Here is a 27,001-nt window from a genome sequence, read left to right on the forward strand (position 1 = left end):
CAGCCGCCCCCCACCCCACTGGCCGGCCCTTGCTCCCAACAGAGGACGGTGCATGGACCTCCTGGTCGCGCTGGTCTCCATGCTCTGAGCCATGCGGGGGCGTCACAGCTCGCCACCGGGAGTGCCATCCGCCCCAGAATGGTGGCCGGACCTGTGCCACGCTGCCTGGGGGCCCTCCCAGCACCCGGGAGACCCGTGAGTGGACGGGAGGCGGGCACGGTGGAGGGAGGGTGGAGGGGCAGTGGTGGGGGGAGCTTGTCCCTGATGGGGACCCACCCGCGATGACCTCCTCCCAGGGCCCTGCCCTCAGGATGGCTGCCCCAACGTCACCTGCTCTGGGGAGCTGGTGTTCCATGCCTGTGTTCCTTGCCCTTTGACCTGTGATGACATCTCTGGTCAGGCCACGTGCCCCCCCGACCGGCCCTGTGGTGGCCCAGGTAAGGGGGCTCTGGACCTGGGGTGCGGGGGGCCTGTCTGCCCGGCCGAGCTCTCTGCAGGGAGGCCTCACTCCGGGCCTCCCTCAGGCTGCTGGTGCCCTGCGGGGCAGGTGCTGGGTGCCCAGGGGCGGTGCGTGTGGCCACGGCAATGCCCCTGCCTGGTGGACGGCAGCCGCTACTGGCCCGGGCAGCGTGTCAAGACTGATTGCCAGCTCTGCGTCTGCCAGGACGGGCGGCCCCGGCGCTGCCAGCCCAGCCCAGACTGTGCAGGTGAGCCCCACCCCGAGCCTTCCTGAGGGGCTCTGGTCTCCCCCAGGGGCCTCTGGTCTCCCCCAGACTGCCCCACCTCCCCCAGCCCTGACTCATGGCCCCTCCTCAGTGAACTGCGGCTGGTCAGCGTGGTCCCCCTGGGCTGAGTGCCTGGGCCCCTGTGGCAGCCGGAGCGTCCAGTGGTCCTTCCGGAGCCCCAACAACCCCCGCCCGGCCGGTCGAGGGCACCAGTGCCGGGGCCTCCACCGCAAGGCCCGCAGGTACCGTACCCCAGGAACCGCACCTCCAGCTCCCAGCTGGGAAGCTGCCTGTGTGCGCCCTTCCTCACTCGAAGTGCTTCCACGGGCCGGAGCCCAGATGAGGACCACCCCCATTGTGTGCCCTGTTAGTCTAAACACCAGGACTCCCAGCACATCTTTGGGGACCCTTGGCCTTCTACATCAGTTTTATGCCCAGTAGGTCCAAAAGGGGGATGTAGGGAGCCCACAGGTCCGCGGGTGGGTATGGACCCTTTGGTCTGCACCCTGTGCGTCTGGAGGTACCTAGGTTGAGGCTTGTGGTGGGGAGTAGCCATATCTGCCTGCCCAGCCCACTTTGAGACTGGCTTTACTGGCCAAGGGCCTTGGCACAAATTGCTTCCACCAGCCTCTCCTGGGTCAGCTGTAGTCGCTCTGGTTCAGGGGTGGGGTCAGGGTGATGGGATGACCAAGTGTCCCCTGTGGCCCAGGACTCTCCAGGACTTGTTATCACCGAAAGTCCCGAGTCCTGGGAAATGCCTTCCTCAGGCAGGCCAGGGTGGGCTGGTCACCAGGTGAGGGGTGGCCCCCCTTCCCAGGTGCCAGACAGAGCCCTGTGAAGGCTGCGAGCAGGACGGCCGGGTCCACCGCGTGGGGGAGCGCTGGCGAGCGGGCCCCTGCAGGGTCTGCCAGTGTCTGCACGACGGCTCGGCACGCTGCTCCCCCTACTGCCCACTGGGCAGCTGCCCCCAGGTGAGGCGGGCCAGGGGGCGCCCAGGTGGCCAGCAGGGGTGGGGCGAGGAGCGGTGTGTAGAGGCCAAAATTGTGGGTGGCAGTTGATGGAGCGGGCCGGGGACGGGCAGGTGGCCAATTCCGCACGTCCAGCCCGGCTCTTGCATCCGTAGGACTGGGTTCTGGTGGAGGGAGTGGGGGAGTCGTGTTGCCACTGCGTGCCGCCTGGTGAGTGGGTCTGGGGGGCGGCAGAGGAGGTCCAGGGGGAGGATGATGCAGGGAGTCAGAGGTGGTTGCACCAAGTCCCGGGGGGTGGGGGTGGCACTGGCTACCCCAGCCTCAGGGTGAGGGGAGCCTGGGTTGTGGAAGCTGGGCAAGGAAGGGGCCCTCTGGGTGGGGGGGGGCCCCTAAGACCGGGCCTCAGTCTCTGCCTGCCTCCTCTGACCTCCCCAACGAGGTCACCCTTGAGGGTACTTTCCTTTCTCCGGTTACGATGGGCTGGATCTGGTTCCTTTCTTGTTCCCTCTAAGAGCAACCATGACCAAGTTGGACTTTTCAAGATCGTCTTTACTTGGAAACTGAGTCATAAATAAAACAGAATACAAAGGCTCAAAAACGGATGCACTTTGGGGCCCAGATTTCATATCTTTAAAGTGCACCTACAGGCTGCTGAGGTTAGGAGAGCGCCCACCTGCACAGTGGCACAGGTGGCTGACTGCACAAGTTATGTGGCGAGTGGGGACCAGACTTTAGCTTGAAAGACCTCTTTCATCCAGAGATGCCCTTTTCTGGTGCCCACAAAGGTCCCCTATTAGCGACAGCAGCCCTGATCAGGAACTGAACTGCAGCCGCTCGGTCCTGGCCCCTGAAGTGGCTTTGGGCAGGTGGCTTTAGTTTGTGTTCTCTAAATACATTCAGTGGAAGCGAAAACCCCTGACTCACTTGGGGATGGACCTTTCCCAGCTGTGGGAGGGGGGCGCTGTTGCCAAAGCTCTCAGGGAAGTCTTGGGAGATACAGTGCTCCAACATGTGGAGAGAGGTGAGGGCCGGGGCCTGGTGTGAGCCTGTCTCTCCTCCCCCGCCTCCAGGAGAGAACCAGACGGTCCACCCCATGGCCACTCCCGTGCCCGCTCCGACCCCCAGCCCTCAGATCGGAGCCCCTCTGATCACCTACCTTCTGCCTCCCCCCGGAGGTAAAGGCCACGGGCTGTTGGGCCGAAGGGGGATGTTGCTGAGGGGTTGTCCAGCCTGGGAGGGGAGACCGGATCACTGGACTGTACCTCTTGCCTCCCATGGGGAGGACGGTTATCCTAAGGATCTAGAACCTCAGCCCAACCTGTTTCCTCCCTACCCCTGCCCTCCCTGGACCAGCCTCCAGTGACCCTACAAGGTCAACCAGGTGGGCTCTCAACCCTCCACAGCACCCCTTGTGCCTTCCTAACTATGGCCCCGGCAGGCTCCAGCCCCTCTCTTGTGCACCCAGATCCTTGCTATTCACCCCTGGGCCTGGCCCGACTCCCCGAAGGGAGCCTGCCTGCTTCGTCCCAGCAGCTGGAGCACCCCGCCTGGGCTGCCATCCTGAGGCCTGCCCTGGGGGCGCCAGGCTGGAGCCCCGTGGAGCACGCTGATACTCAGGGGCACACCCCGCCTCCCTACCTGCAGCTCGACCTGCTCCAGCCCAGGAACCTCACTGGTCAGTGGGGAGACAGCAGAGGCCGGGGCTGGAGAAGGAAGGGGTGGAGGATGGCAGGCTGGGGGTGGCACTCGCTGCTTTAGCTCTGCTCCCTGCCCCTCCCCCAGGCATCATAGTGCAGGGGGCTGGGTCCTCAGACTGGCTCCAGGTCAGCAGTGATGGTCTACACTGGCACAGCTATCGTGACATCCAGCCTGGCACTCAGCCTGCACCCCAGGTACCACCCACTCGGGCCCCCTGGACCAGTGGCCCACCATGCCCTTTTGTGTGGGGCCCACAGTCTATGTTCCCAAGGGGTTTCTTGTTTCTGGAGGGACATTTCCTACTTTAGAGGCTTGTTCAGCACCTGTTAGTAGCAGGGACAGTGTTCTGTGGGGCAGAAGAGCCACAGTCGAAAGGGCATCAGACACGATCGAAGTGGCTCAGATGGGGGGCGGCTGTGAGAAGCCCTACTGTGGAGGGAGGGAGTTTGGGGTGATAGCGAGTTCAGTGAGGGCCTTGGGGTGTGCAGAGAGTAGCTGGGCACAACTCTGCCCTCCTGGGGCTAGCATCCTCCCCAGGGAGACTCAGATGGTAAAGAATTTGCCTGTAATGCCGGATACCCGGGTTCAATCCCTGGGTGGGGAAGATGCCCTGGAGAAGGAAATGGCCACCCGCTCCAGTATTCTTGCCTGGAGAATCCCATGGACAGAGGAGCCTGGTAGGCTACAGTCCATAGGGTCACAAAGAGTCAGACATGACTGGGAGACTTCACTTTCACTTTCTTTGCCACGTGTGGGCACTGGCCTGGCTCTGGGGACACTGCAGTGGGCACCCTGCCCTCAGGAAACTAGGACCGGAGCCCCTCAGCCTTGAGGGGCCCGGATGACTCATACTGGGAGACCATGATCGCTGGGATGGCCCGGTCCATGCCATGCCATGGAGATTGGGGGGATGGGCAGAGGGGGGCGCGCAATGGGCAGGGTCATGGTGGCAGCCTGAGCAGACACCCCTATGCTCGTAGCTTTTCCCCAAGAACTGGAATGGCCCCTCCACAGTGTGGATGTTTGCCCAGATGGTGCAGGCGCGGCACGTCCGGGTGTGGCCTTCTGATGGGCACCACCAGGCTGCCCCCAGCAGTGATGCCAGCCTGGACGGCCCCCTGCGGGTGGAGCTGCTGGGCTGTGAGCCAGGTACAGGCTGGGCTGGGGGAGGGAGAGATGGCAGTGGGCAGGAGGGATGGGCAGGAGTCCTCAGCCATCCCCCACCCTGCCATGTCCCCACTGGGCAGCGCCCCTGTGCCTAGGGGTTGGGCACCGTTGTGTCAGTGGCGAGTGTGCCCCCAGGGGGGCCCCGTGCGACGGTGTGGAGGACTGCAAGGATGGCTCCGATGAGGAGGGCTGCGTAACGCCACCTGCAGGCGCTGGCAGGTATGGGGCACCCTGCCACCCGGCCTGGCCTTGGTTGGGGGCCCAGCCTGGTGGGAGGAGCCTGTGTCACCTTCAACCCAAAGTGCCCGTGGGTCTGGATGTGCTGAGTCGCTGTAGCTGGGCGCCTTCAGAGGCGCCTTCCCACGTGGGATTCTGTGCCCTTGTCCTGGAGCTGGAGATCAGTGGTTCTCAGAGGGTGGTCCCTGGACCAGAGGCATCAGCATCACTTGGCATTTGGTAGAAATGCAGACTCTCAGGCCGCAGCCTGGACCTGCTGAGGCAGACACTGGGGGGTGGGGGTGCCCAGCCCTCTGCTTAACAACGCCTGCAGGGGACTCTGACCTTTGGGACCACGGTGGAGGGCATCCCTATGTCTAGTCTCAGCGGACAGTGCCCTCCCCAGGCCCGCCCAGGGATGACCCCCTGCTGGGATGGTGCTTCCGAAGCTGGGAGGGCCCCTGGAGCCCCCGTGGTTATTTTTCTCTCAGAATCGAGTCCACAGCCTGGAGCTCCGCGCCCTCCTCCGCCCAGCCTGGACAGCTGCCCCCTCAGCCCAGCGAGGTGTGTGGGGAGACGCGAGCCCAGCGGGTAGGGCGCAGAGCCTGGGGCACCCCAGCATCTCAGCAGCCCTGGTCCTCACTCCCTTCGCGCTGTCAGACAGCGTGGCCTCCCTGTGCAGCCCTGGTATTCCTTTCTCCATCGGGGCTTCGGCCTTGGGCCTCCTGGGGCCAGCCTGGTGCTGGGCTGGGGGCCAGAGGGTGCAGGGAGCACTGGGCGGATGCTGGGCCAGGAGGAGTCAGGGAGACGGGAGAGGTGTAGAGGCCCATGTACCTGTAGCGTGGCGATGCCCACAGGCCGGTACCAGGGCATCAGGTGCTCAGAGCCAACCCGAGCCCATAGGCCCCGGAGGCTTCCTGGACAAGGCTTGAAGGATGGGAGGTGGGGGGTAACGTAGAGATGGGGGCCGGGCACTTGTCCCACAGGAGAACAGCCTGGTGGGGACCCCAGAAGGGAGAGTGACTCCAGCACTCAGGCACAAGCCTGGGCGGGCAGGAAGAACAGCTCCTGAGCTCCTGGCACTTGGGGGGTGTGGAGCCCGACATCAAAACTGCACACCCCAGCTCTGCCCTGCGCCGTGGAGAGGGTTGGAGCTGGGGGTCCGAGTGCACTCCCGGAGGGGATGAGAAGCTGGACACCAGGCTGAACTGCCCCCGGGCTGGGGCCTCACCGGCAGCTGACCATCTCCTATCTCTGCAGGGTCTGGCAGAAGCAGAAGCTGACCACTGGCATCCTGGGCGGGGGTCACCCGTGCCCCCCACAGGTAATGTGCCCAAACTCCAGGCCGCCTTCCTGGCCACACCCCCCCTGACCCCTGCCAGCCTTCCTGTTCTTTCAGGGCAGGGGGCTGTTACATCTCTGGAGTTCAGTTTTTTGACCCTTCTTGTCCTCTGACTGAGCAAGGGGGGCTCAGGGAGGCAGGTGTGGTCCCCGTGGACTCCTTGGCCAGGTCCAGCCCCTGCCCACCATCCTGGACTCCAGGGTACGAGGCTTCTGGCTGGTCCCTGGGGCTGAGCCTGTGCCCTGCAAGGGGTGGCTGCCTTCCCCAGGCCCCTGGCCCATCTGTGGGCTGCTGCCCAGAACTCCCTCTACCCCCCACCCCTGCACACACCCATTTCAGAAGCGTTTGCAGGCAGCAGATGTCTGTCAGTGGGCACGGGAAGCCAGGGTCACCCAGTTAGCGGGGTCCTAAATAGGACAAGGAAGGGGCTCCCGTTGTGTGCCAGCCCCCCCTGCAACCATGGCCACCTGGCCCTTCACCTGCACGAGGGCCCAGGAGAGCGAAGGTGGCCAGTGAGGGCTATCAGGGCAGCTGGGAATGACCTTCTCTCTTGGGACGTGTTGGGTCCATCTCACCACCTGCCCGGAGCCTCATTTTCCCCCTCTGTGAGCCCAGGAGCACTTATAATTGGTGCATATGGTCCCTTCCAGAAAGTTCTGAGTATAGCTATTCAGAAGCCTGGCTAGCAGTGCTTCTGCATCTCTTGTGAGAAGCCGCTTGAACCATCGCTTGGGTCCACAGAATGCAGACCCCCATGACGAAGGCTGCTCTCATCCCAAGTCTGGTTCTAGAAAAAAGGCTGTCTTTTTAAGCATGAATCTCTTGTACAAAATAGGTTCATCCCTCTTTTCCCTGTAGCTGCCAGGAGGCTCCTGGCCGATTTCTCTGTACCTGCAGTAAAGGGCTGGTGCTGAGTCTCTGGCCAGGCAGCTCCTCCTGCTGCCGTTTGTGTTTCTCCATAAACGTTGACTTAATAGTGAGTTTCACTTGGAGGCTGCTGTGTGTGTCTTTGTGAGTGGAGAGTACACATCTCACTCAAAACTCAGCTTTTCTTCTGCATTCAGTTAAAACCCTTCTTGTGCCCCTGGGACGACCGAGTCCCTTTTCCATTTTGATCTGAAGCCCCTCAGAAGGTGGGGTGTCACCTGTCACCACCCCAAGACCTGGAAAACCCTCTGGAGGGCCCGCGTCGGCCTTATCTCAGGGACAGGGAACTGATGGGCTCCCCCTCCCTCCTGCACTCCTAGGCAAGGGGCCAGCGAGTCTTGGGTCCGAGCCTCACCCAAGTCCTGGGGGATCTGTGCAGACTGTGACCCCCACCTCCCAACCGGAGGCACAGGCCCTGAGACCGGAAATGGCAGCTGTGACGGTGCTCCCCCCACACCCCATGGTGACGCCCGAGGTTCCTGCTGGTGAGATGCCTCCTGCCCTGTAGAGACGGCGTCCCCGTAGAGGAACCGAGCCCCTGAGAGCTTGGCTGCTTTGCTCCAGGTCACATAGCTTGAGCTTAGGGGCTTGGGAGGATCAAGCCTAGGATCCAAGTCTCCCGAGACCACTCCCTGCTTTTCCGTAATCCCACGAGGGGCAGGCAGGGAGGGCACAGCGGATGTCAGGAGGGAGGCTGGGGGCTGCTAGGAGGTGACAGAGGAGAGAGGACAGGGCTGGGGAGGGGGCGATGGCCGGTCAGCTGGCTGCGGTGGCGCCCACAGGACGGAGCACCACGCCGGGGCCCTTCCCGCATGTGCAGTGCAGCCCAGGCCAGGTGCCCTGCGAGGTCCTGGGCTGCGTGGAGCTGGAGCAGCTGTGTGACGGGAGAGAGGACTGTCTGGACGGCTCTGATGAGAGGCCCTGCGGTGAGCACCCTGGAGAGTCTGGTGCCATGTGGGTGGTAACAGCAAGATGGCTGTAGGTTTGTGGAGGTGCCTACCTCTGTTTTTAGCATATATGAGAAGGTCCTGGGAAAGTCCTGGCCACGGGGAGTGGAAGGAAACCGACTGGGTTAAAACAACCAGCAGTGTGTGTTTTGGCTGGTAGTGAAGGGGCGGCATGGGATAGGTGTTTTATAAAACCTCTCTGACCTTGGAGGTTGTTCATCCATCCATCCATCCATCCATTATCAACCCATCTATCCATCCATCAAAGTAGACCAATATGCTCAAAGCCTAGTTTTCAATCAAGAGAAGAACAATCAAGTATAAGCCAATAAGGGGAAGGATGGAGTGTTAGCCAGTTACTCTGGGGAAATCCATCAGGAAGGGATACCTGGGGAGTGAACTGTTCTGGCTTCTCTTGGGACATTCAAAGAGCTGTTGACAGAGAGACTGAGATGGTGTGTGGATGGAAGACCACCCCACTCATAGCAGAGGGAGGCCTGGGTGCTGGGCTGGGTGGGTGTGGGAGGAATCAGGAGGAAGGGAAGGCCAGGCCAGGGTCAGCAGGTTCAGTTCTGCGCTGGGCCTGGGGTTGAAGGGGTCAGTTTATCACCGGCCAGAATGACCTGTGCCCTTGCCCTTCCCCACCCCAGCACGGGCAGCGGGCACCGTGCCCTTCACCGTGCCCACCACCACCCTGCCGGGGTTGCCGGCCTCCAGGGGCCTCTGCTCCCCGAGCCAGCTGACCTGCGGCAGTGGGGAGTGTCTGCCCGCCGAGCGGCGCTGCGACCTGCAGCTGGACTGCCAGGACGGCTCGGACGAGAATGGCTGTGGTAGGGGCGAGGCTGGTCCGGGTCAGGCCGGGGGCCGCCCTGGGGAGGGCCCGCTCCCGCGTGAGTCCCTCTCTGAACTCGGCCGGCCCGTCCCTGCAGTGGACTGTGGCCTGGCGCCCTGGTCTGGCTGGAGCAGCTGCAGCCGTAGCTGTGGCCTGGGCCTCGCCTTCCAGCGCCGGGAACTACTGCGGCCGCCCCTGCCCGGGGGCAGCTGCCCACCGGACCGGCTCCGCAGCCAGCCCTGCTTCGTGCAGGCCTGCCCAGGTAACCGGCCTCCCCTCCCAGGCCTCCCCGCACCACCCCCCGCCCTCCGCCCAAGGTGGGACACCCTCACGGGGAAATGCCCCTGCTCCCCCTTGGGACCCGTGTGTCCGGCTCCCGGACTCTAGGAGGACAGCCCCCTCCGACATCCCAGCCTTGCCTCCCCACTGAGGGCTTGTCCGAAGGCGGCTCCCCGCCCGGCCCCCTTCCTGCCGGAGTGTGGGAACTGGAGCCGCGGCCGGCCCGCCCCAGAGGGAGGCTGTGAACAGGCGGCCCCGCTGGTCCCGGGCTCTGCGCCCGAGGCCCCGCGGCGCTTTTGTTCAGGGAGGGGCCCCAGCCCGCCGCATCCTTGCATCCAGGGTTTCCCACGCGGGCCTTCCTCCGCCCGCAGGCAGCCTTTGTAACCCCGCTTCTCACCGCTGCCTCCAGGGGGCGCGCCGCCCCGGGATTCCCTTTTCGGGGACCGGAGCCTTTATCCCCAAAGGCCTTTCCACACGTCACCCGCCCTACCCACCTAAGGGGGCTTTCCTGGGACACGAGAGGAAGCTGCGGAGGCCTTGGGGCGCTGCCTTAAGCCACCCCGCTGGCCACTGCCCAGATTCCCCGGCCCCTTGGCCCTGCTCTCTCTAGCGGGGTGGCAGCTCTTGGGGTTCACCGCCTGGTTCACCCCCGTTCTTCCTCCCGCTCCCCCGCAGTGGCTGGGGCGTGGGCTGAGTGGGAGGCCTGGGGGCCCTGCAGCGTCTCGTGTGGGGGCGGCCATCGGAGTCGTCGGAGAAGCTGTATGGACCCCCCGCCCAAGAATGGTGGTGCCCCCTGCCCCGGGCCCCCCCAAGAGAGGGCACCCTGTGGCCTGCAGCCCTGTGCAGGTGGCACAGGTGAGAGGAGCTGGGCTGGGGCGGGGGGGCATCTGAGGGGGGAGCCCCGGGGTGGGGGTGGGGCTGTGGGACCCTTCGCTGGGCCTCTCAGTGTCTCCTGCCTGGTGCCCATCCTCCACTCCCCCCCACCCCCATCCCCCAGACTGCGGGCAGGGCCGAGTGCATGTGAGTGCTGAGCTCTGCCGGAAGGGGCTGGTGCCACCGTGCCCACCCTCCTGCCTGGATCCTGAGGCCAACAGGAGCTGCAGCGGACTCTGTCTGGAGGGTGAGGCGCACCCAGCAAGCAGGGGTGCTGCGGGCAAGGTCCTCGGGGGTGGTGGGGGAAGTGTGGGCGTCCAGCAGGCCCACTAGCCCTCCGTCTCCATCCCACCTCCCTGCTGCACCCCATTCTCTGGCCTGAGAGCCCCCTCCCCCACCCAGGGTGTCGCTGCCCCCCCGGGCTCCTTCTCCAGGACGCAGGCTGCCTGCCCCTCTCCGAGTGCCCCTGCCTTGTTGGCGAAGAGCTGCAGCAGCCAGGCGTGCCCTTCCTCCTGGATAACTGCAGCCGATGGTCAGGTCGCCTGCCCGCCGTGGGGGGCGGGGGGGGCGGGGACGAGGCGGGGGGGGGGGGGCGAGGAGGGGCGGGGTCAGGGGCCACTCCCCGCCTTCCGGTCCTGACCTCCGCCCCCTGCCCCCCGCCACCCCCCCAGCGTGTGTGAGAAGGGGGCCCTGTTGTGTGAACCAGGGGGCTGCCCCGTGCCCTGCGGCTGGTCAGCCTGGTCGTCCTGGGGTCCCTGCGACCGCTCCTGTGGCTCTGGCCTGAGGGCCCGGTTCAGGTGTGCAGGCAGAGGGGCGATGGAACCGGAAGGGATGGGGCGGCACGGGGCGAGCGGAGGGCCTCGGGGTGGGGAGCGGTGCCCACGCTGCCTCTCTCCTCAGGTCCCCCTCCAACCCTCCGGCTGCTTCGGGGGGCGCCCCGTGTGAGGGCCAGAGGCAGGAGCTGCAGGCCTGCTACTCGGCGTGCGGGGCAGGTGGGTCCCCGCCAGCCTCCGTCCTCCAGATCCTGCCAGGAGAGCGCGGCTGGGTCGAGCCTGCTGGTCACTCTGCTGGGTGGTCAGTCCTGGGTGGTCGGCGCAGCCTCCCCCATTCAGGAGGCGCCCTCGGGAGGAGATGAAGGCCTGGGCAGGGGCGCAAGTGTCTGACAGCAGGATGGAGGCGTGAGGCTGGACCTGGGGGCGGGGGCAGGAAGAGAGGGCTAGTTCAGGACCTCCTGGAGCCCAAGACTGATGCCCTTGTTCCATGGCGGGGGGGGGCCCCCAGAGCCATCCCAGCGGAGGTCTGTGGGTCTTTTGTGAGCAGGCAACTGGGCAGGGTGAGAGCAGGGAAGTTGGGGTGCAGCTGGGGGCCCAGGGGATCTGGGTGCAGTTTCTGAGCAGGAGAAGGAAGGAGGGGCTGTTGGAGAATGGCAGCTGGCTGTCTGAGGGGTCTCTAGGATTTCCTCACTGAGGCTGAATGAAGGACCGTTGTTTAGAAGGCTCTGGAAGAAATCATGAGGGCTTTTGGAGGTACCTTCCAGGCCCCCAGATAGAGGTGGGGGCCCAGTGAACCAGATTCAGTTCAGTTCAGTTCAGTCGCTCAGTCATGTCCGACTTTTTGCAACGCCATGGATTGCAGCATGCCAGGCCTCCCTGTCCATCACTGACTCCCGGCGTTTATGCAAACCAGATTCAGCAGGAAGCTAAGCTCTGAGAGGAAGATCTGGGTCCACGTTTGGGGGCCCGCAGGGGCAGAGACCACGCCTGCCCTCACGAGCCCTTCTCTTGCCCCTGTAGCTTCTCGGACCTCACCCCGGTTGCCCTGAGCCACTCCCGCCTTGCAGGGCCCCATTCAGCCTCCCACCTTTTTCCTTGCAGAGGTGCCCGGCTGGACACCCTGGGCTCCCTGGTCTGCCTGCTCCCAGAGCTGCCTCGTCCCTGGAGGGGGCCCAGCCCTGCGCAGCCGTTCCCGGCTCTGCCCCGGCCCCGGGGACACGTCCTGCATAGGAGAGGCCACCCAGGAGGAGCCCTGCAGCCCCCCTGTGTGCCTAGGTATGGCACCTTCTGGGGGGGGGGGCCCTCGGGTGGGGTGAGGCATGGATGAAGAGAAGAACACTTTGGGAAGGGTGGAGGCAAACCTGGCTGTTGCCCAGAAGCTTCTCCCTGGCCCCCAGTCATAGCCCCCCCGGAAGCCCAGCGGAGGATACACAGGGTGGACCTGGCCTGAAAGCGTGTTGAGGGCAGCCCTGGAGGTGTGGGTGTGGTGGGGGCTGAGGCTGCTGTTCAGACCCTGCAGACCTCCGGACCGCCCCCCCCCCCCCCCCCCCCCCCCCCCGCCCACCCTGGCCATCCCCCATCTCTGCCACGTCCCTGACCGTTGTTGGCTGTCTCTTCCTCCCAGGGCTGGGTGTCTGGGGTCAGTGGGCCGCCTGGTCCGCCTGCTCTGCCCCATGTAATGGGGGCGTCCAGACCCGAGGGCGCAGGTGCTCTGCCTCGGCTCCTGGGGACCCCGGGTGCCAGGGACCCCACAGCCAGACCAGGGACTGCAACACGCAGCCCTGCACAGGTGAATGTCCCCTTCCCGTTCTCCAGCCCGCTTCGACCAGCCGGCCCCCGGGGGGTGCTGACCTTCTCCCCACCCACCTTCGCTTGGCACTGACCTCTGCCTCCAGGAAAGGCTGTGCCTTGAGCTGACTTGGCCCTATTTCCTGTCTCCTTCAGCCCCCAGCTTCCTCCCCCACACACCCTCCCATCTCCCAGGCCCTTCCGTGTGCCCCCTGCCGAGACCTGCTCTGTCTTCCCTGTGCAGCCCAGTGCCCGGGCGACATGGTGTTCCGCTCAGCAGAGCAGTGCCGCTGGGAGGGGGGCCCGTGCCCCGGGCTGTGCCTGGCGCGGGGCCCTGGGGTGGAGTGCACTGGCGTCTGCACCGCTGGCTGCGCCTGCCCTGCGAGCCTCTTCCTGCACAACAGCAGCTGCCTGCCTCCGAGTCAGTGCCCCTGCCAGCTGCGCGGGCAGCTCTATGCCCCCGGAGCAGTGGCCCGGCTGGACTCCTGCAGCAACTGGTGGGCATCAGGGTCGGGGAGCGTGGAGTGGGGAGGCCCGTAGCCACGAGGTGGGTGGGCGTGGACTCCCACCACCAGCGGGGGTGCTCAGCATGCCTCCATCCTGACGTGAAGCCCGGAAGGGCGGGTGTCTGTAGGAACTATCTAGCTTGTTTACTTATGGGGAGACCGAGGCTCAGTTGAAGGAGGTGATTTATGATGGATCTAGAGCCTAGAGTTGTTCTGAGAGTTGGTGCTGGACAGGGAGGCCTGGCATGCTGCAATCCATGGGGTTGCAAAGAATTGGACACGACTGAGCCACTGAACTGAACTGAGAGCCTAGAGTTAGGCGAGCAGGTCTACGTTCTCCTTCCAGTTGCCTCTGTTTCTCTTTCCTGAGTATAATTGACTTCCTGGGACCCACTTGATTTCTGCACAGAAACCTTGAATCGCCCAAGTCACAAAGCTGATACCAGGAATCCGCCAGCAGAGGGGGCACTAACCCCATTCCTTTTTTTGTTATTATTTTTCTTTATTCAGTTTATTTTTATCTTCCTTTTTACTTTCTATGTCCTGGTCCTCCCCCAATCCCCACCTTCATTCTTCCTGTCTCCCCTGCCCCTTTCTCGTTTTCCTTTCTAGATTTTTTTTTCTGAAATGTCAACATTTTTGAGGAGTGGGTTTTGAAACATTTACTGGAGAAAAACAAAAAGGAGGAAAACCTCAAAAGAGAAATCCAGGAGACTCAAACTAGTATCTACTCCTTCTGAGTAGCTCCTGACTGGCCTGGAAGAGTCACTCAAAACCATCTCTACAGTGTTTAATAAATATAAATGGAATAAAATTACAAAAAGGCAAATTCTTTTTATCAAGGCAATAAAACCATGGGACAGAGGGCAGCATGGTGCTTGGGGGTGTCAGGGAGCTCGTGGAGGGTGGAATTGGGGGAGGAGGCTGGGTGAGAATCCTTGGTCACTCACGAACTCCACGTGGGATGTAGGGCAACTTGCTTTACTTCCCAGACCCTCGGGTTCCTCTTCTGTGTGGTGGACACCGCGTCCCGGCCTCTTCTCCCTGGGGGCAGGTACACAGGGGTGCAAGGGGAAGGCTGACTGTGGCCTCCCTGGGTCCTCTCTCTGCAGCACCTGTATCTCTGGTGAGATGGTGTGTGCCTCGGAGCCCTGCCCAGGTACCCCCATACTCGGGGCCAAGGAATTGGCAGTGGTTGGGTCTCAGGGATTCTGGTCCCTTCAGTAATCAACCTGGTGGTGTCGGGGGTGCCCTCAGGAAGGTGGGGTCCAGGGAGGACTTGACCTGTCTCACACATCCCGTGTCTCTCCCCCACACCCACCCTGGTAGTGGCCTGTGGCTGGAGCCCCTGGACCCCGTGGAGTCTCTGCAGCCGCAGCTGTAACGTGGGCATTCGGCGGCGCTTCCGGGCAGGCACAGCTCCCCCTGCTGCCTTCGGGGGGGCTGCGTGCCAGGGCCCCAACATGGAGGCTGAATTCTGCAGCCTGCGGCCATGCGGAGGTGAGAGCCGCAACTGGGGTCCTCAAACCTGGGGACTCCCTGCCCTGGATCCCGGGACAGGTGCAAGGGCCTGCCCAAGGAGATGGCATGAGGGTGTGGTTCCCCAGGAGCTCTAAGAGGGGTCCTCCCTGGAAGCCCTGTTCCAGGTGGTATCCTGGGGCCTCCTGAGGAGGGGTGAGGTGTCCGGAGGTGGGTGTGAGGTTGCTGGGGCCTGGGATCCGGGGGGTGGAGTGACCGGGGGGGCCTGGGTGTGACGGGCAGGGCCTGCAGTGACCTGGGTGTCACCCCAGGTCCTGGTGGGGAGTGGGGCCCCTGGTCTCCATGCTCTGTGCCCTGTGGGGGCGGCTACCGGAATCGCACCCGAGGGAGCAGCGGGCCCAGCCCCGTGGACTTCTCCACCTGTGGTCTGCAGCCCTGTGCGGGTGAGGGCACCCACCTTCTCCTCCCTACCCCTCCCAGAGCTCCGTCAACCACTCCCTGTCCCCCCAGGAACTCCTATTTTGGAGCTTCCGGGGAACCCCATGACCTTCCCGGCCACACCTAGAGCTGATGCCTTCCCCCCGGGGGGAGATCCTGGGGGAGAATCGAACGTGCCTGGGCTGAGCTGTCCACCTGTGTCCCCCAGGGCCAGTGCCCGGTGTGTGTCCCCCGGGCAAGCGGTGGCTGGACTGTGCCCAGGGGCCTGCGTCCTGTGCAGAGCTCAGCGCCCCAAGAGGGGCTGACCAGCCCTGCCACCCTGGCTGCTACTGCTCTTCCGGGATGCTCCTGCTGGTGAGTGTCCCCTGCCTGGCCTCCTCAGGGCCTGGGCAGGGGCAAAGCCAAGAGTGTGGGGCGGGAGGGAGGGAGAGCCTGCAGGGTTGAGGACAGAGTGCTGAACTTGGGACACGTGGTTCTGCTCTGCCAGCTCCATGACCAGCACGTGACCCTGGGTGAGTGGCCATCAGGTCTTTTCTCCCAGAAATTGCGGGTCCATGCCCCTCCCCATGGCCCTTGCACCTGATGGTGTGCATTTACCCAGTGCTGGAAATTGGGAAGAAATGGGTGTTTGGAAGGAGTATCCGTGACATTTGAGGGTGGGTGCCTGCCAGGTGGGTGCTGAGCTCTGCTTTGGGGGAGCGTGGGCAGAACGCGCTGGAAACCAGAAGGCAGTGGAGGGTTTTTGATTCCAGAACAACGTGTGCGTGCCCACCCGGGACTGCCCCTGCACCCATGGGGGACGCCTCCACCCCCCAGGCAGTGCTGTGCTTCGTCCATGTGAGAATTGGTGAGGATGCCGCCCCCTGCAATGGCCCTGTGATCCCAAGGACCCTCTGTCTCTCCTCTGCATTGGGGGTGGGGGAGTCTTGGCCTCCATGGGCCACAGAGACGCCCCCTCTCACAGGCACAGTGTTCAGTAAGCCTGCGTGTGCCCCTCGCCTGCCCCCTCCTCATCAGTCTCCCTCTTCCCACCTGTCTCTGTCTGCTGGGGCTGATCCCAGTCCCACTCATCTTGTGGAGTTTGTGGACAATTCCTGGCCTCCCCTGGCCTGTGGCTGCATCCCTCCCACCAGCTTCACATGGCCATCTCCTCCCTGGGTCTTCACATCCCCTCTGTCTGTACCTTTGTAGAAGGACAGCAGTCACATTGTGTTGGGGTCACCCTAACGGCTCCATTTTAACTCGATCACCTCTGCAAAGACCCCCCTCTCCAAACAAGGTCACAATTCTGCAGTCACGCTCACATGTTAGGGCTCTGACATGTGAATTTGAGGGGACACATTCAGCCTGTAAGAGCTCCCCCACCATCTGCTGCTTCTCCACCAGCTCCTGTGTCTCTGGGCTCATCACTAACTGTACCTCCTGGCCCTGTAAGGAGGGTGAGAAGGGGGCCTCTCCTGACTTCACTCCCCCTGCCCCGCCAGAGTGGGTCTGTGCAGGGGTGGGAGGGAGGTAGCACTGGGGAGGAAAGCCCTTGGGAGAGGGGGGCAGGGAGGGGGCGGCCTGTCCTATGCACCCTGCCCCTTGCCCTTTGGGCCCCTTTGGCCTTCCATTGCTCTGTCCTCTCTGCCTCTCCCTGCTGCGCACCCCAGGTCAGCCCACGTGGTCACCCTGGACCCCATGGAGCGAGTGCTCGGCCTCTTGTGGCCCAGCCCGGCGCCATAAACACCGCTTCTGCACCAGGCCCCCCGGTGGGGCACCGTCCAGCATGGCCCCGCCACTCCTGCTGTCCTCGGTGCCCCCTCTTTGCCCAGGCCCTGAGGCAGAGGAGGAGCCCTGCCTCCTGCCAGAGTGTGACCGTGAGTCCTGTGGAGCCCAGACGTGCCCACCACCTTGCCCCAGTCAAGCGCAGCCCCTCGCCACTGCTTCCTCTTCTGTTCCCCAGGAGCTGGAGGCTGGGGCCCTTGGGGACCCTGGTCCAGCTGTAGCCGGAGCTGTGGAGGGGGTCTCCGGAGCCGGAGCCGAGCCTGTGATCAGCCCCCACCCCAGGGCCTGGGGGATTACTGCGAGGGGCCTCGGGCCCAGGGGGCGGCCTGCCAGGCTCTGCCATGCCCAGGTACCTGCCAGGGACGGCGGTGGGGGTCAAGGAGGAGAGGTGGGAAAGCTGTGGGGGGCATTCTGGGGAGGCGAGCAGGGAGGTGGAGGGGCGTGAGATTGAACCGCACAGCTGTCAACCCACCCGGGTGCCCTCCTCCCCCCCACCCCACCCACTCCGCAGTGACCAACTGCACCGCCATCGAAGGGGCGGAGTACAGCGCCTGTGGCCCTCCCTGCCCTCGCTCCTGCGATGACCTCGTGGTGAGTCTGGGCTCCTGATGGTCACATTGCTGGACGGCAGGTATGGCCCCTCTGACCTGGGGCCGTCCGCGGTTGGAGGGAAGAAAAGGGGTCAGCGCCCAGCCGGCCTGGCTCCTGATTCTAGACAGCAGCGGGAGTGAGCCTCATCCAGCAGCCCTTGTCGTCCTTACACAGCATATACGTTTCTCGGTTGACACGTTTTATGATGTCATAAAGGAAAAGGGCAGTCCTTTTGATGGATCATCCATCCGAAGCCCCCCGCCCAGGCGCGTTGGTGCGCAGACCTTGGCCCTGTGCGCGCGTGAGTGCGCACGCGCCTGCCGGGGCGAGGGGCCAGTCCAGGACCATGGAGAGGGACCCAGGCCGGCTGCCGCCGGGGGTGGGCGCGGTCCAGTGGCGCCTGCGCAGTGGCGAGGACGCGGCCCCGAGTCAAAAGATGCTGGAGCAAACAGCTAGGGCGAAGGGACGGCGCTTTGAGAAGCCTTGCTTGGGCCTGTCCAAGGGGGACGGGAGGCTCCACACGGAGGCGGGAGGACCAGGACACGGTGTCTGGTCCCGACCTCTCCCAGGGAGTCCCGGCGCCTTCCCAAACGCCCGCCGCTCCCGCCAGCTTTCCGGTCCCCGGCTCCTTCCGTCCTAGGAGATCTGCCTTGGTCCCCACTCAACCCTCCACGGGGCCCAACGTCTGGAGGATACTCCATTCAGGGAAGCTCCTCGCAGGCTGTCCCTTCCCCACTCTCCTCCCCTGGAGGAGAAACTCCAGTGGAAACGCGGCATAAACTGTGTTTAGAAAAGACAGCTATGACCTGGAGCATCGCACTTCCTCTCCTCTGCACCCCTCTCCGCCGCGCCCCCCTCCCCACCCCCGCAGCCTCCTTCTTCACTTCATCGTGGCTCCCGGAGGCCCCCTCCATTCCGCAGCAGTCCCCTTGCGCCCCCGGCTTTCCACTGACCTGGGCCCTCCCTTCCTGTCCCCCAGCACTGCGTTTGGCACTGCCAGCCCGGCTGTTACTGCCCGCCAGGCCAGGTGCTGAGTGCCGACGGCACCGTCTGCGTGCAGCCCGGTCACTGCAGCTGCCTGGACCTGCTGACTGGGGAGCGGCACCGTCCAGGGGCCCAGCTGGCCAAGCCTGACGGCTGCAACTACTGGTGAGGGCCGGTGGGGGCGAGGGGCGGCGTGCGGGCAGGATGCCACGGGTGAGGGCAGGGCTAGTCTACTCCTTATCTCACACAACTGAGCTCTCCCGGTCTCAGCTGATGCACACTAGGCTCCCACAAACTCTGAGAAGATGCAGCAGGTACCCTAATCCCTGGTCTGACAGGTGGGGAATCTGAGGCAGCCAGCTCTGGGGATCTGGGAGACTTTGAAGAGCTGGGCTTGTGCTTTGAGGGGACAGGGGGTGGCGGTGTGGTGTTTCCTCCTGCTGTCTGGCTTCCTTTAGCCGCAACGACCTGTGGTCACTTCCCCATAGGACTGAGTCCGCAGGATCCCTGGGCATGCCTGGAGTGGGTCAGGGAGCAGGGACTAGAGGTGCTGGAGAGTGGGGAGGGGGACTGAGACCTCAGAGGCTGGAGGTGGGGGAAAGGGGAAGGGGAGGCAGACGGGGAGGGGTGTGTGTGGAGGGCACGGTGCGAATGAGCTGCCCTCTCTCTCTGTCTGCGTGCCCCGCCCAGCACCTGCTCCGAGGGCCAGCTCACTTGCACAGACCTGCCTTGCCCAGGTATGTACCCTGCTCAGAGCGAGGTGAGAAAAAGCAGTGTCCTGGGGTGCAGGGAGGGCTGGGACTGGGGGAGGGATGGCTGCACCCCAGGGCTCACCATTCACCCCCACAGTGCCTGGTGCCTGGTGCCCGTGGTCAGAGTGGACAGCGTGCTCCCAGCCCTGCCAGGGACAGACGAGGACCCGCTCCAGGGCCTGCAGCTGCCCGGCTCCACAGCATGGCGGGGCCCCATGCCCCGGGGAGGCAGGGGAGGCGGGGGCCCAGCATCAGAGGGAGACCTGTGCCAGCACCCCCGAGTGCCCAGGTGAGACGCCCCACCAGGTGGCACTAATCTCAGTGGGCTGGGACCTCTCGGGCCTCCCAAGGCAAAGGGATGCTTTTGTATTTTTGCCGCAGTGGATGGAGCCTGGAGCCCGTGGGGACCGTGGTCTCCCTGTGACGTGTGCCTGGGGCAGTCCCATCGCAGCCGAGCGTGTAGCTGGCCCCCCACCTCTGAGGGAGGCCGGCCCTGCCCTGGGGGCCACAGGCAGAGTCGCCCCTGCCAGGGCAATTCCACTCAGTGCACGGGTGAGGATTTCTGCAGAGATGGCAGGTGGTGGTGGTGGCTTGTAAGGCTAGGGAGATGCTGCCTCTGACCTTTGATCCCCTGCATCTGACCCGCCCCCCCACCTCACCCCCGCCCCCGCCCCGCACCACATATACACATGCATACCACTTTCTTTGAGGGAGAGCCCTTAGGGCACTCACCGCATGGAACTGGGCAAGTGAAGGTCCTAGCAGGTGGTGGGCATGGCAGGAGGGCTGTCACCCAACTCTGTGGACGCGCCCCCCCCCGCCAGGGTGGGACCCCCCCAAACCCACCCTTTCTGCTTCCCTCCTGCTGCAGACTGTGCAGGTGGCCAGGATCTTCTCCCCTGTGGGCAGCCCTGCCCCCGCTCCTGCGAGGACCTGTCCCCTGGGGTCGAGTGCCAGCCAGACTCGATGGGCTGCCAGCAGCCCCGCTGTGGGTGTCCCCCTGGCCAGCTGTCCCAGGACGGCCTTTGTGTGACCCCCGCCCAGTGCCGCTGCCAGTACCAGCCTGGAGCCATGGGTCAGTGCCTCCCCCAGCCCGCCCCCGAGCACAGCAGTGCCCTCCCGCCTGGCCCCTGCCACTTTGCCCACGGGGGCCAGCCTGGGACTGTGGGACAGGAATGAGCAACTCCCACGTCCCGGGGCTGGTGCCTGTTGGGGCTTCTGTGTCCTCCGCCCGCCAGGACCTGGGTCCCCACAGGTGGAGACAGCGGGGTAGAGCCCTGAGCAGGATTGGTGATTGGCTGAGCCATCTGAAGCACCCGCCCCCTTCCTGTGCCCTCAGGGATCCCTGAGAACCAGAGCCGCTCTGCGGGGTCTGGGCTCAGCTCCTGGGAGAGCCTGGAGCCCGGTGAGGTGGTGACGGGGCCGTGTGACAACTGGTGAGCCAAGAGCGTCAGGGAGGTGTGGGCTGCCAGCCGGGCAGGAGGGCCCCGGGGGAAGCGGGCAGGGCCCTGTCTTCTAACACCCCACCCTTGTCCCCAGCACCTGTGTGGCAGGCATCCTTCAGTGCCAGGAGGTGCCCGCCTGCTCAGGGCTGGGGCTGTGGGGCTCCTGGGGCCCCTGGGAGGACTGCAGCGTCTCCTGTGGTGGAGGGGAGCAGCTGCGCTCCCGCCGTTGCCCGCGCCCCCCCTGCCCCGGGCCTGCCCGCCAGAGCCGCACCTGCCGCACCCAGGTCTGCAGAGGTGAGCCCCGGCCCAGACTCTGTCACTCCTGATCCCCATCCTGGCCTTTGACCCTGACTCATGGGTTGCCTTTTGACCTCTCCCACCCCATCGCCACATGCCACCCCTCACCCAGGCCAGTGGTGGGCAAACAGAAGAGGAAGCAGGTGGATTTGGGGGGCAGGGGAGACAGTAGGAGAGGGCGTGACCCAGGGCCCGGCCCAGGGAGGGTGTGGTCCGCAGGACTCCGGGGGGACACAGGAGGGGATGGGCACTGGGGGGAGCGGAGGTGGGCACAGGAGGCTGCGAGGGCGGTGTGGTGCGGGTGCTCACTTGAGGGTTCCCTTCAGAGGCAGGCTGCCCGGCTGGGCGTCTGTACCGTGAATGTCAGCCCAGCGAAGGGTGCCCCTTCTCCTGCGCCCACGTCACGGGGCAGGTGGGCTGCTTCTCCGCTGGCTGCGAGGAGGGCTGTCACTGCCCCGAGGGCACCTTCCTGCACCGTTCGGCCTGTGTCCAGGTTAGGACTCCCCCTGCCAGCAGCCCAGGGCCCTCCCCTCCCCCATCAGCTCTTGCCTCTGCAGACCCTGTGGCCTCTGGACGGCCTCTAAGTGTCCTGACTTAGAGCTGGTGGCCCTGAGCCCCCAGGCAGGGGAAGGGACACACCGAGTCGGGGACAGTTCCCAGCAGAGCTAGACTCAAACGCAGGCGTCCCTGTTCCTGGCTCAGGCCCTTTCCACCTCCCTTGCTCTCCTCTCGCGGGTTCCATCCAGGAAGGTACCTGGCCAGCTCTGGTCAAGCCATAGCCTTACATTGCTCATGGTCAGCTCCCTGACGCAGGTACACAGTCCCACTTGCTATTGGAAGTGCAGTCTTAGGACCCAGAGCTGTCAGGAGCATCTTTCCCACCCATCTCCTTCTCCCCATCCCGCTTCCGAGGATGTCCATGGGGGTGAGATGGGGCAGGACTGGCCCATGGCAGGTGGCTCCAGCCTGTGTCTCTGCACTTTCTCCCCCATCCCAGGAGTGCCCCTGTGTGCTCACCGCCTTGTGGCTGCAGGGGCTAGGAGCTGCCGGCGCTGACCTGGGGGCTCACCTGTCTGTTCTGGGAGAAAACGGTCAGCCTCTTGGGCCTGGCGATGAGTTGGGCTCGGGTCAGAGCCTCCGTACAGGCTGTCACAACTGGTGAGGGTGTGAGAGATTTGGGGTGGGGGGAATTTGAGGGGGATGATGAGAGTGTAGGGGATTTGGGGCGGGGATTTGAGGGTTAGGGGGTGAGAGGATGTGTCGAGGGGCCCTGGGCAGCCCTGCACCCCTTCTTCCACCCCCCGCCCCAGCTGCTTGACCCCAGGCTCACCCTAGCTCTGTCTCCTCGCCCTTGGGGGCTGACGTGTCTGCCTGCACCCCTTTCTCCTGGGGTCCGAGCTGCCGGCCCCTCATCCTCACACCCTCTCCCCAGCTCCTGTGTGCATGGGAAGCTGTCCTGCTCCGTGGAGGCCTGCTCCAAGGCTGCTGGTGGCTTCGGCCCCTGGGGTCCGTGGGGCCCCTGCTCCCGCTCCTGTGGCGGGCTGGGCACCCGCACCCGCAGCCGCCAGTGTGTGCGCCCCACGCCCGCTCCTGGTGGCCAGGGCTGCCACGGGCCCCACTGGGACCTCGAGTACTGTCCCAGCCCGGAGTGCCCAGGTGAGGGAAGGGGGGCGGGGTGGGAGGCGTCTGGCTGGCCCTTTGTCCCTTCCTGTCTGTCCATCCCTGTCCCCGCTCTGGGTCTAGCTTAGTGTTTCTCTTCTGCTCAGATACATTCAACCAAATTTCTGGAACTCTTGCCGAATGTGTGTGGGGGGGTGGGTAGGAGAGTGAGGACCCTGACCTTGGAGTCCAGGGGCTCAGATAACCCATTTCAGCATGGGGGATGTGCCCTGTAAGAGAATGCATGTGCTCAGGAAAATGGGGGAGGTTGAGAATTCTCCTAGGGGTACGGTCTAGGAGGGCTTCCTGGAGAAGGTGGCATCTGAGGGGGTCTGAGGGATGGAGAGGACTCAGACAAGCGTTGGAGGAAGGGATGCCAGGAATCAGGCATGGCCTGAGCAAAGGCCTTGCTACTATGAGCAAGTGCTGTGCTGGGGGCCTGGGGTGTCTGGGCTGAACCAGAGAGGGACAGGTTTGGGGAACTTGACCACCAGCCCTGGGGCTTCGGCCTCATGCACTTCTGTCTGGGAAACACTTCTGAACAGGTTTCCTTTGGCACAGGGGCTGCAGGGTCCACGGCGGAGCCAGCGACAGGCCTTCCAGGTATCAGACTCCCCAGGTTCCCACCCCGATTCCCTGCACCCCTCCCTTGGGGAAGAGCAAGCCCCGGGCCTCCTCCCTCCCCAGCCCTGCTTCGAGCCCAGGAGCCCAGGGCTGACTCCTTGGGGGTCTCCTCTCCCCACCCAAGGCGGCTGGGGCCTGTGGTCCCCGTGGTCCCCCTGCTCCGGCACCTGCACAGACCCGGCTCACCCAGCTTGGCGCAGCCGCAGCCGCCTCTGCCTGGCGAACTGCACTGGGGGTGCCGCTTCCCAGGAACGCCCCTGCAACCTGCCCTCCTGCACAGGTGTGCCTTCTGGTCCTGACCTCTGACGCTGCCCCGGGTCTGGACCCTGAACCTCCCCTCTAACGCGTCATTCTAACCCCAGCCAACGTCCAGCCCCAAGCCCCACATCTAATACTCCTTGTGCAAATACGGAGTTCTCAACCTGACCCTGGGCCTTCTTTGTGAACCCCAACAGCTGTTGGAGAGCCCTGCCACCTTCCACCCATCCTCACTCATGTGGGTACCAAATACTCCCCCCTAAAAAGGTCCCATCCAAATCCCTCAGCCACCCTGGGAGTCTGGGACTACTGTCTCCCCGCCCTGCGCCACTGTCACCCTGAGAGAGGGGAAACCGAGGCCCGGTTGCCAAAGCCACACGACAGTCAGGGTCAGATCTGAAAGGGGGGCAGGATGGGGCATAGCCAGCCCCCGCTGAGGAGGTTGGCACTTGAGCTGGGGCGGGGAGGGTGGGGGTCAGGGGGCTGGCTGCAGCTCAGCGGCGTCCTGTCCCGCCCGCAGAGTTGCCCCTGTGCCCGGGCCCTGGCTGCGAGGCCGGGAACTGTTCCTGGACTGCCTGGGCCCCGTGGGAGCCGTGCTCCCGCAGCTGTGGGGTGGGCCAGCAGCGCCGCCTGCGGGCCTACCACCCCCCAGGGCCCGGTGGACACTGGTGCCCTGACGTGCTTACAGCCTACCAGGAACGCCGCTTCTGCAACCTGCGAGCTTGCCCAGGTGCGGTGGGCGGTGAGCGCCTGGCCAGACTGCCCTTCCTGAGCATCAGTGCCCCACCCGACCCCGGGCCCTTCCATCTCCAGCGTGGGACCTCGCCCCAGGCTCGGGGGACACGTGGGGGTCCCTGCCTGAGCCAGACCCCTGGTGCAGCCCTTCTCTGGCCCATTCAGTGCCCGGAGGCTGGTCACGCTGGAGCCCCTGGTCCTGGTGCGACCGGAGCTGCGGAGGGGGCCGGTCCCTGAGGAGCCGCAGCTGCTCGAGCCCCCCACCCAAGAACGGCGGCGCCACCTGTGTTGGGGAGAGGCATCACGCACGGCTCTGCAATCCCACGCCCTGTGGTACGGCAGTGGTGACAGCCCTCCTGCCCTTGCTCCCTGCGAAGCTCTCCCCACCCCCTCCTCTAATTTCACCCCCCACATCGCTGTGCAATGTGGATGGGGGGCAGGCTGCTACCTCATCGGCCAGTGAAGGAAACCGAGCCCCACAAGGGCAGATGGTGGTGGGGCCCGGGCTTTGGGCAAGGACTACCAGTGGCTAGGGCTGAGCTGCCCAATCCGCCCCCACTGCCCACCCCCACCTGGGACTAGAGCTCATCCTTTCAGCTGTGACCCCCCCCCCCCCCCCCCCGCTTCAGTTCCTGGAACCACCCGGTCAAGAGTTTCAGGGGGTTTGAGGATAACAGTCTTGAGATACCTGGTGCCTGGGAGGTCCACTGAGCCAGCCAGGTTGTCACCCCTGCCCCCCACTCCGAGCTCCAGCTCCCTCTGAAGTTGGTACTTCCAAGCTCACTGACCCTATGGACCCTGTACTCTAAGGCCCACCACCTCTATTAGGATCACCCCCGACACTGATCACCCCCCATCCCTTCCATCCTTCTCTGGATGAACACAAAGGAGCCACATAAGTGAGAACGCTGGCTTTTAGATGCACGCATTCAGTCCACCTCACAAACACTTCTCAGGAGCAGGCTAGGTTCTGGGCACTCACAGTGAGAGGAACTGACTGTCACTCAGTGTGTCCTCAGGACCCCCAGGGTCTCCCCAGGACCCCAGGCTTCCCTGGGCACCAGCCTGGGGGAGGGGAGGGACGGGTCATACGGTTTCACGGAGGTCAGGGTGGCCCCCATGGGGCAGGGGGAGGGTTCCCGAGTCCCAGGGCTCAGGGCCTCTTGACTCTGGTCTTCCTGTCTGCCCAGAGGAGGGCTGCCCTGCAGGCATGGAGGTGGTCAGCTGTGCCAACCGCTGCCCCCACCGCTGCTCAGACCTCCAGGAGGGGATCGTGTGTCAGGAGGACCAGGCCTGCCAGCAGGGCTGCCGCTGTCCCGAGGGTAGGTGCTCCCTTCAGGCACGGCGGGGCAGCTCAGGGGGAAGGCAGAGGGGGGCCCTGGGGCGGGGGCATCAGCTCTGGAGGGCCGCCCCCTGCAGGGTCCCTGGAGCAGGACGGCGGCTGCGTGCCCCTTGGGCACTGCGAGTGCACGGATGCCCAGGGCCACAGCTGGGCCCCGGGGAGCCAGCACCAGGAGGCCTGCAACAACTGCACGTGCCGGGCGGGGCAGCTCTCCTGCACCACCCAGCCCTGCCCGCCTCCTGCCCACTGCGCCTGGAGCCGCTGGTCAACCTGGAGTCCCTGCAGCCGCTCGTGCGGGCCCACAGGGCAGCAGAGCCGCTTCCGGTATGGGGCAGGGCCAGCCTGTGTCACCTCGCTCCACCGGGGCCTCCCGCAGCCTGGACGCGGCCTCCTGGACTGCCGGGGTTCCTGGATCCTGTCCCCGCCGGTGACTTTGTGCCACCCCGTGACCTGGCCTTGGCTTTGGTCCCTGGTCATCCCTGACTTTCCTTAGCCACCTCCACACCTGCGCTGGGCTTCCCCACGGGTGGTGGGAGGCGTGACGAAGGGCCCGGAACCATCTCTCACCTTCTCCGCCCCGGGGCCCCACCCAGGTCTTCCACGTCGGGCTCGTGGGCCCCGGAGTGTCGGGAGGAGCAGTCCCAGAGCCAGCCCTGCCCTCAGTCCCCGTGCCCACCCCTGTGCCTGCAGGGCACTCGCCCCCGCTCCCTGGGGGACAGCTGGCTGCAGGATGGATGCCAGCAGTGGTGAGCCCTGGGGCAGGGGCGGGGGGCAGACAGGGGAGGGTGCCATGCTGCTGGGCAGCAGGGTCCCTGAGTCTGGGCTCCTCCCTCAGCTCCTGCACCCCGGAGGGCATCATATGTGAAGACGCCGAGTGTGCAGGTCTGGGGGTTCATTCCCAAACCCCCTACCCTGCTAGCCTTCCACCTTGGCCTCCGCTTATCAGCTCTGTTTGTGTTTCCCTCCCGCCGTGTTTCCAACCGCCGGCCCCTGTGTGCTGAGGGTCCCGTCCAACCCTCTGCCTCTTTGCTCCTCTGATTTCTCTAACCTCCCTGCTGCCTCCTGCAGGGCTCGGGGCCTGGACGCCGTGGTCCCCCTGGTCTGACTGCCCTGTCTCCTGTGGAGGTGGAAACCAGGTCCGCACCCGGGTCTGTGTGGCCTCGGCCCCTCCCCGAGGGGGCTCCCCCTGCCTGGGTCCCGATGCCCAGAGCCAGCGCTGCGGGCTGTGGCCTTGCCCGGCGCTGCCAGACGCCTGCTCCTGGGGCCCCTGGGGGCCCTGCTCCCGCAGCTGCGGTCCGGGCCTGGCCTCTCGCTCTGCATCCTGCCCCTGCCCGCTGGCTGAGGCTGAGCCCGCCTGCAACAGTACCTCCCTGCGCCTGGACACCCAGGCCTGCTACGCGGGGCCCTGCCTGGGTGAGTGCGCGTCAGAAGCGAAGCCCCCTTCTCTGTCTCCTACCTGCGCAAGATTCAGAGAATGTTTATTACTATAATCAAGTTCCAGATTATCTCCCCAAAATACACGTCTGTTTATTTCCTCCCAAGGGATTCCCAGGTGGCTCAATGGTAAAGAATCTGCCTGCCAGTGCAGG

General features: G+C 64.8%; 1 protein-coding gene across 1 annotated transcript in view; it reads left to right on the forward strand.

The window, feature by feature from the left end:
* Positions 1-27,001, forward strand: part of SSPO (SCO-spondin) — a 51,503-nt gene that overhangs the window by 15,469 nt on the left and 9,033 nt on the right. The window contains 53 exon segments of the mRNA XM_070787140.1: positions 43-195; positions 297-437; positions 525-707; positions 817-967; positions 1,543-1,696; positions 1,849-1,903; positions 2,764-2,868; positions 3,159-3,368; positions 3,476-3,585; positions 4,372-4,540; positions 4,639-4,777; positions 5,266-5,338; positions 6,035-6,098; positions 7,364-7,528; positions 7,826-7,969; positions 8,641-8,820; positions 8,920-9,084; positions 9,777-9,956; positions 10,099-10,221; positions 10,377-10,506; positions 10,646-10,771; positions 10,875-10,966; positions 11,849-12,022; positions 12,372-12,536; positions 12,780-13,032; positions 14,154-14,200; positions 14,371-14,541; positions 14,832-14,963; positions 15,167-15,312; positions 15,711-15,805; positions 16,345-16,397; positions 16,611-16,817; positions 16,904-17,074; positions 17,237-17,316; positions 18,296-18,465; positions 18,991-19,037; positions 19,150-19,341; positions 19,434-19,604; positions 19,924-20,127; positions 20,392-20,488; positions 20,592-20,791; positions 21,121-21,287; positions 21,792-21,952; positions 22,227-22,450; positions 23,015-23,056; positions 23,202-23,357; positions 23,856-24,065; positions 24,236-24,403; positions 25,261-25,392; positions 25,490-25,736; positions 26,006-26,158; positions 26,248-26,294; positions 26,481-26,825. Of these exon segments, the coding sequence (XP_070643241.1) occupies positions 43-195; positions 297-437; positions 525-707; positions 817-967; positions 1,543-1,696; positions 1,849-1,903; positions 2,764-2,868; positions 3,159-3,368; positions 3,476-3,585; positions 4,372-4,540; positions 4,639-4,777; positions 5,266-5,338; positions 6,035-6,098; positions 7,364-7,528; positions 7,826-7,969; positions 8,641-8,820; positions 8,920-9,084; positions 9,777-9,956; positions 10,099-10,221; positions 10,377-10,506; positions 10,646-10,771; positions 10,875-10,966; positions 11,849-12,022; positions 12,372-12,536; positions 12,780-13,032; positions 14,154-14,200; positions 14,371-14,541; positions 14,832-14,963; positions 15,167-15,312; positions 15,711-15,805; positions 16,345-16,397; positions 16,611-16,817; positions 16,904-17,074; positions 17,237-17,316; positions 18,296-18,465; positions 18,991-19,037; positions 19,150-19,341; positions 19,434-19,604; positions 19,924-20,127; positions 20,392-20,488; positions 20,592-20,791; positions 21,121-21,287; positions 21,792-21,952; positions 22,227-22,450; positions 23,015-23,056; positions 23,202-23,357; positions 23,856-24,065; positions 24,236-24,403; positions 25,261-25,392; positions 25,490-25,736; positions 26,006-26,158; positions 26,248-26,294; positions 26,481-26,825 (7,839 nt within the window).

This window comes from Bos indicus, chromosome 4, assembly GCF_029378745.1.
Source record: "Bos indicus isolate NIAB-ARS_2022 breed Sahiwal x Tharparkar chromosome 4, NIAB-ARS_B.indTharparkar_mat_pri_1.0, whole genome shotgun sequence".
Classification (NCBI taxonomy): domain Eukaryota; kingdom Metazoa; phylum Chordata; class Mammalia; order Artiodactyla; family Bovidae; genus Bos; species Bos indicus.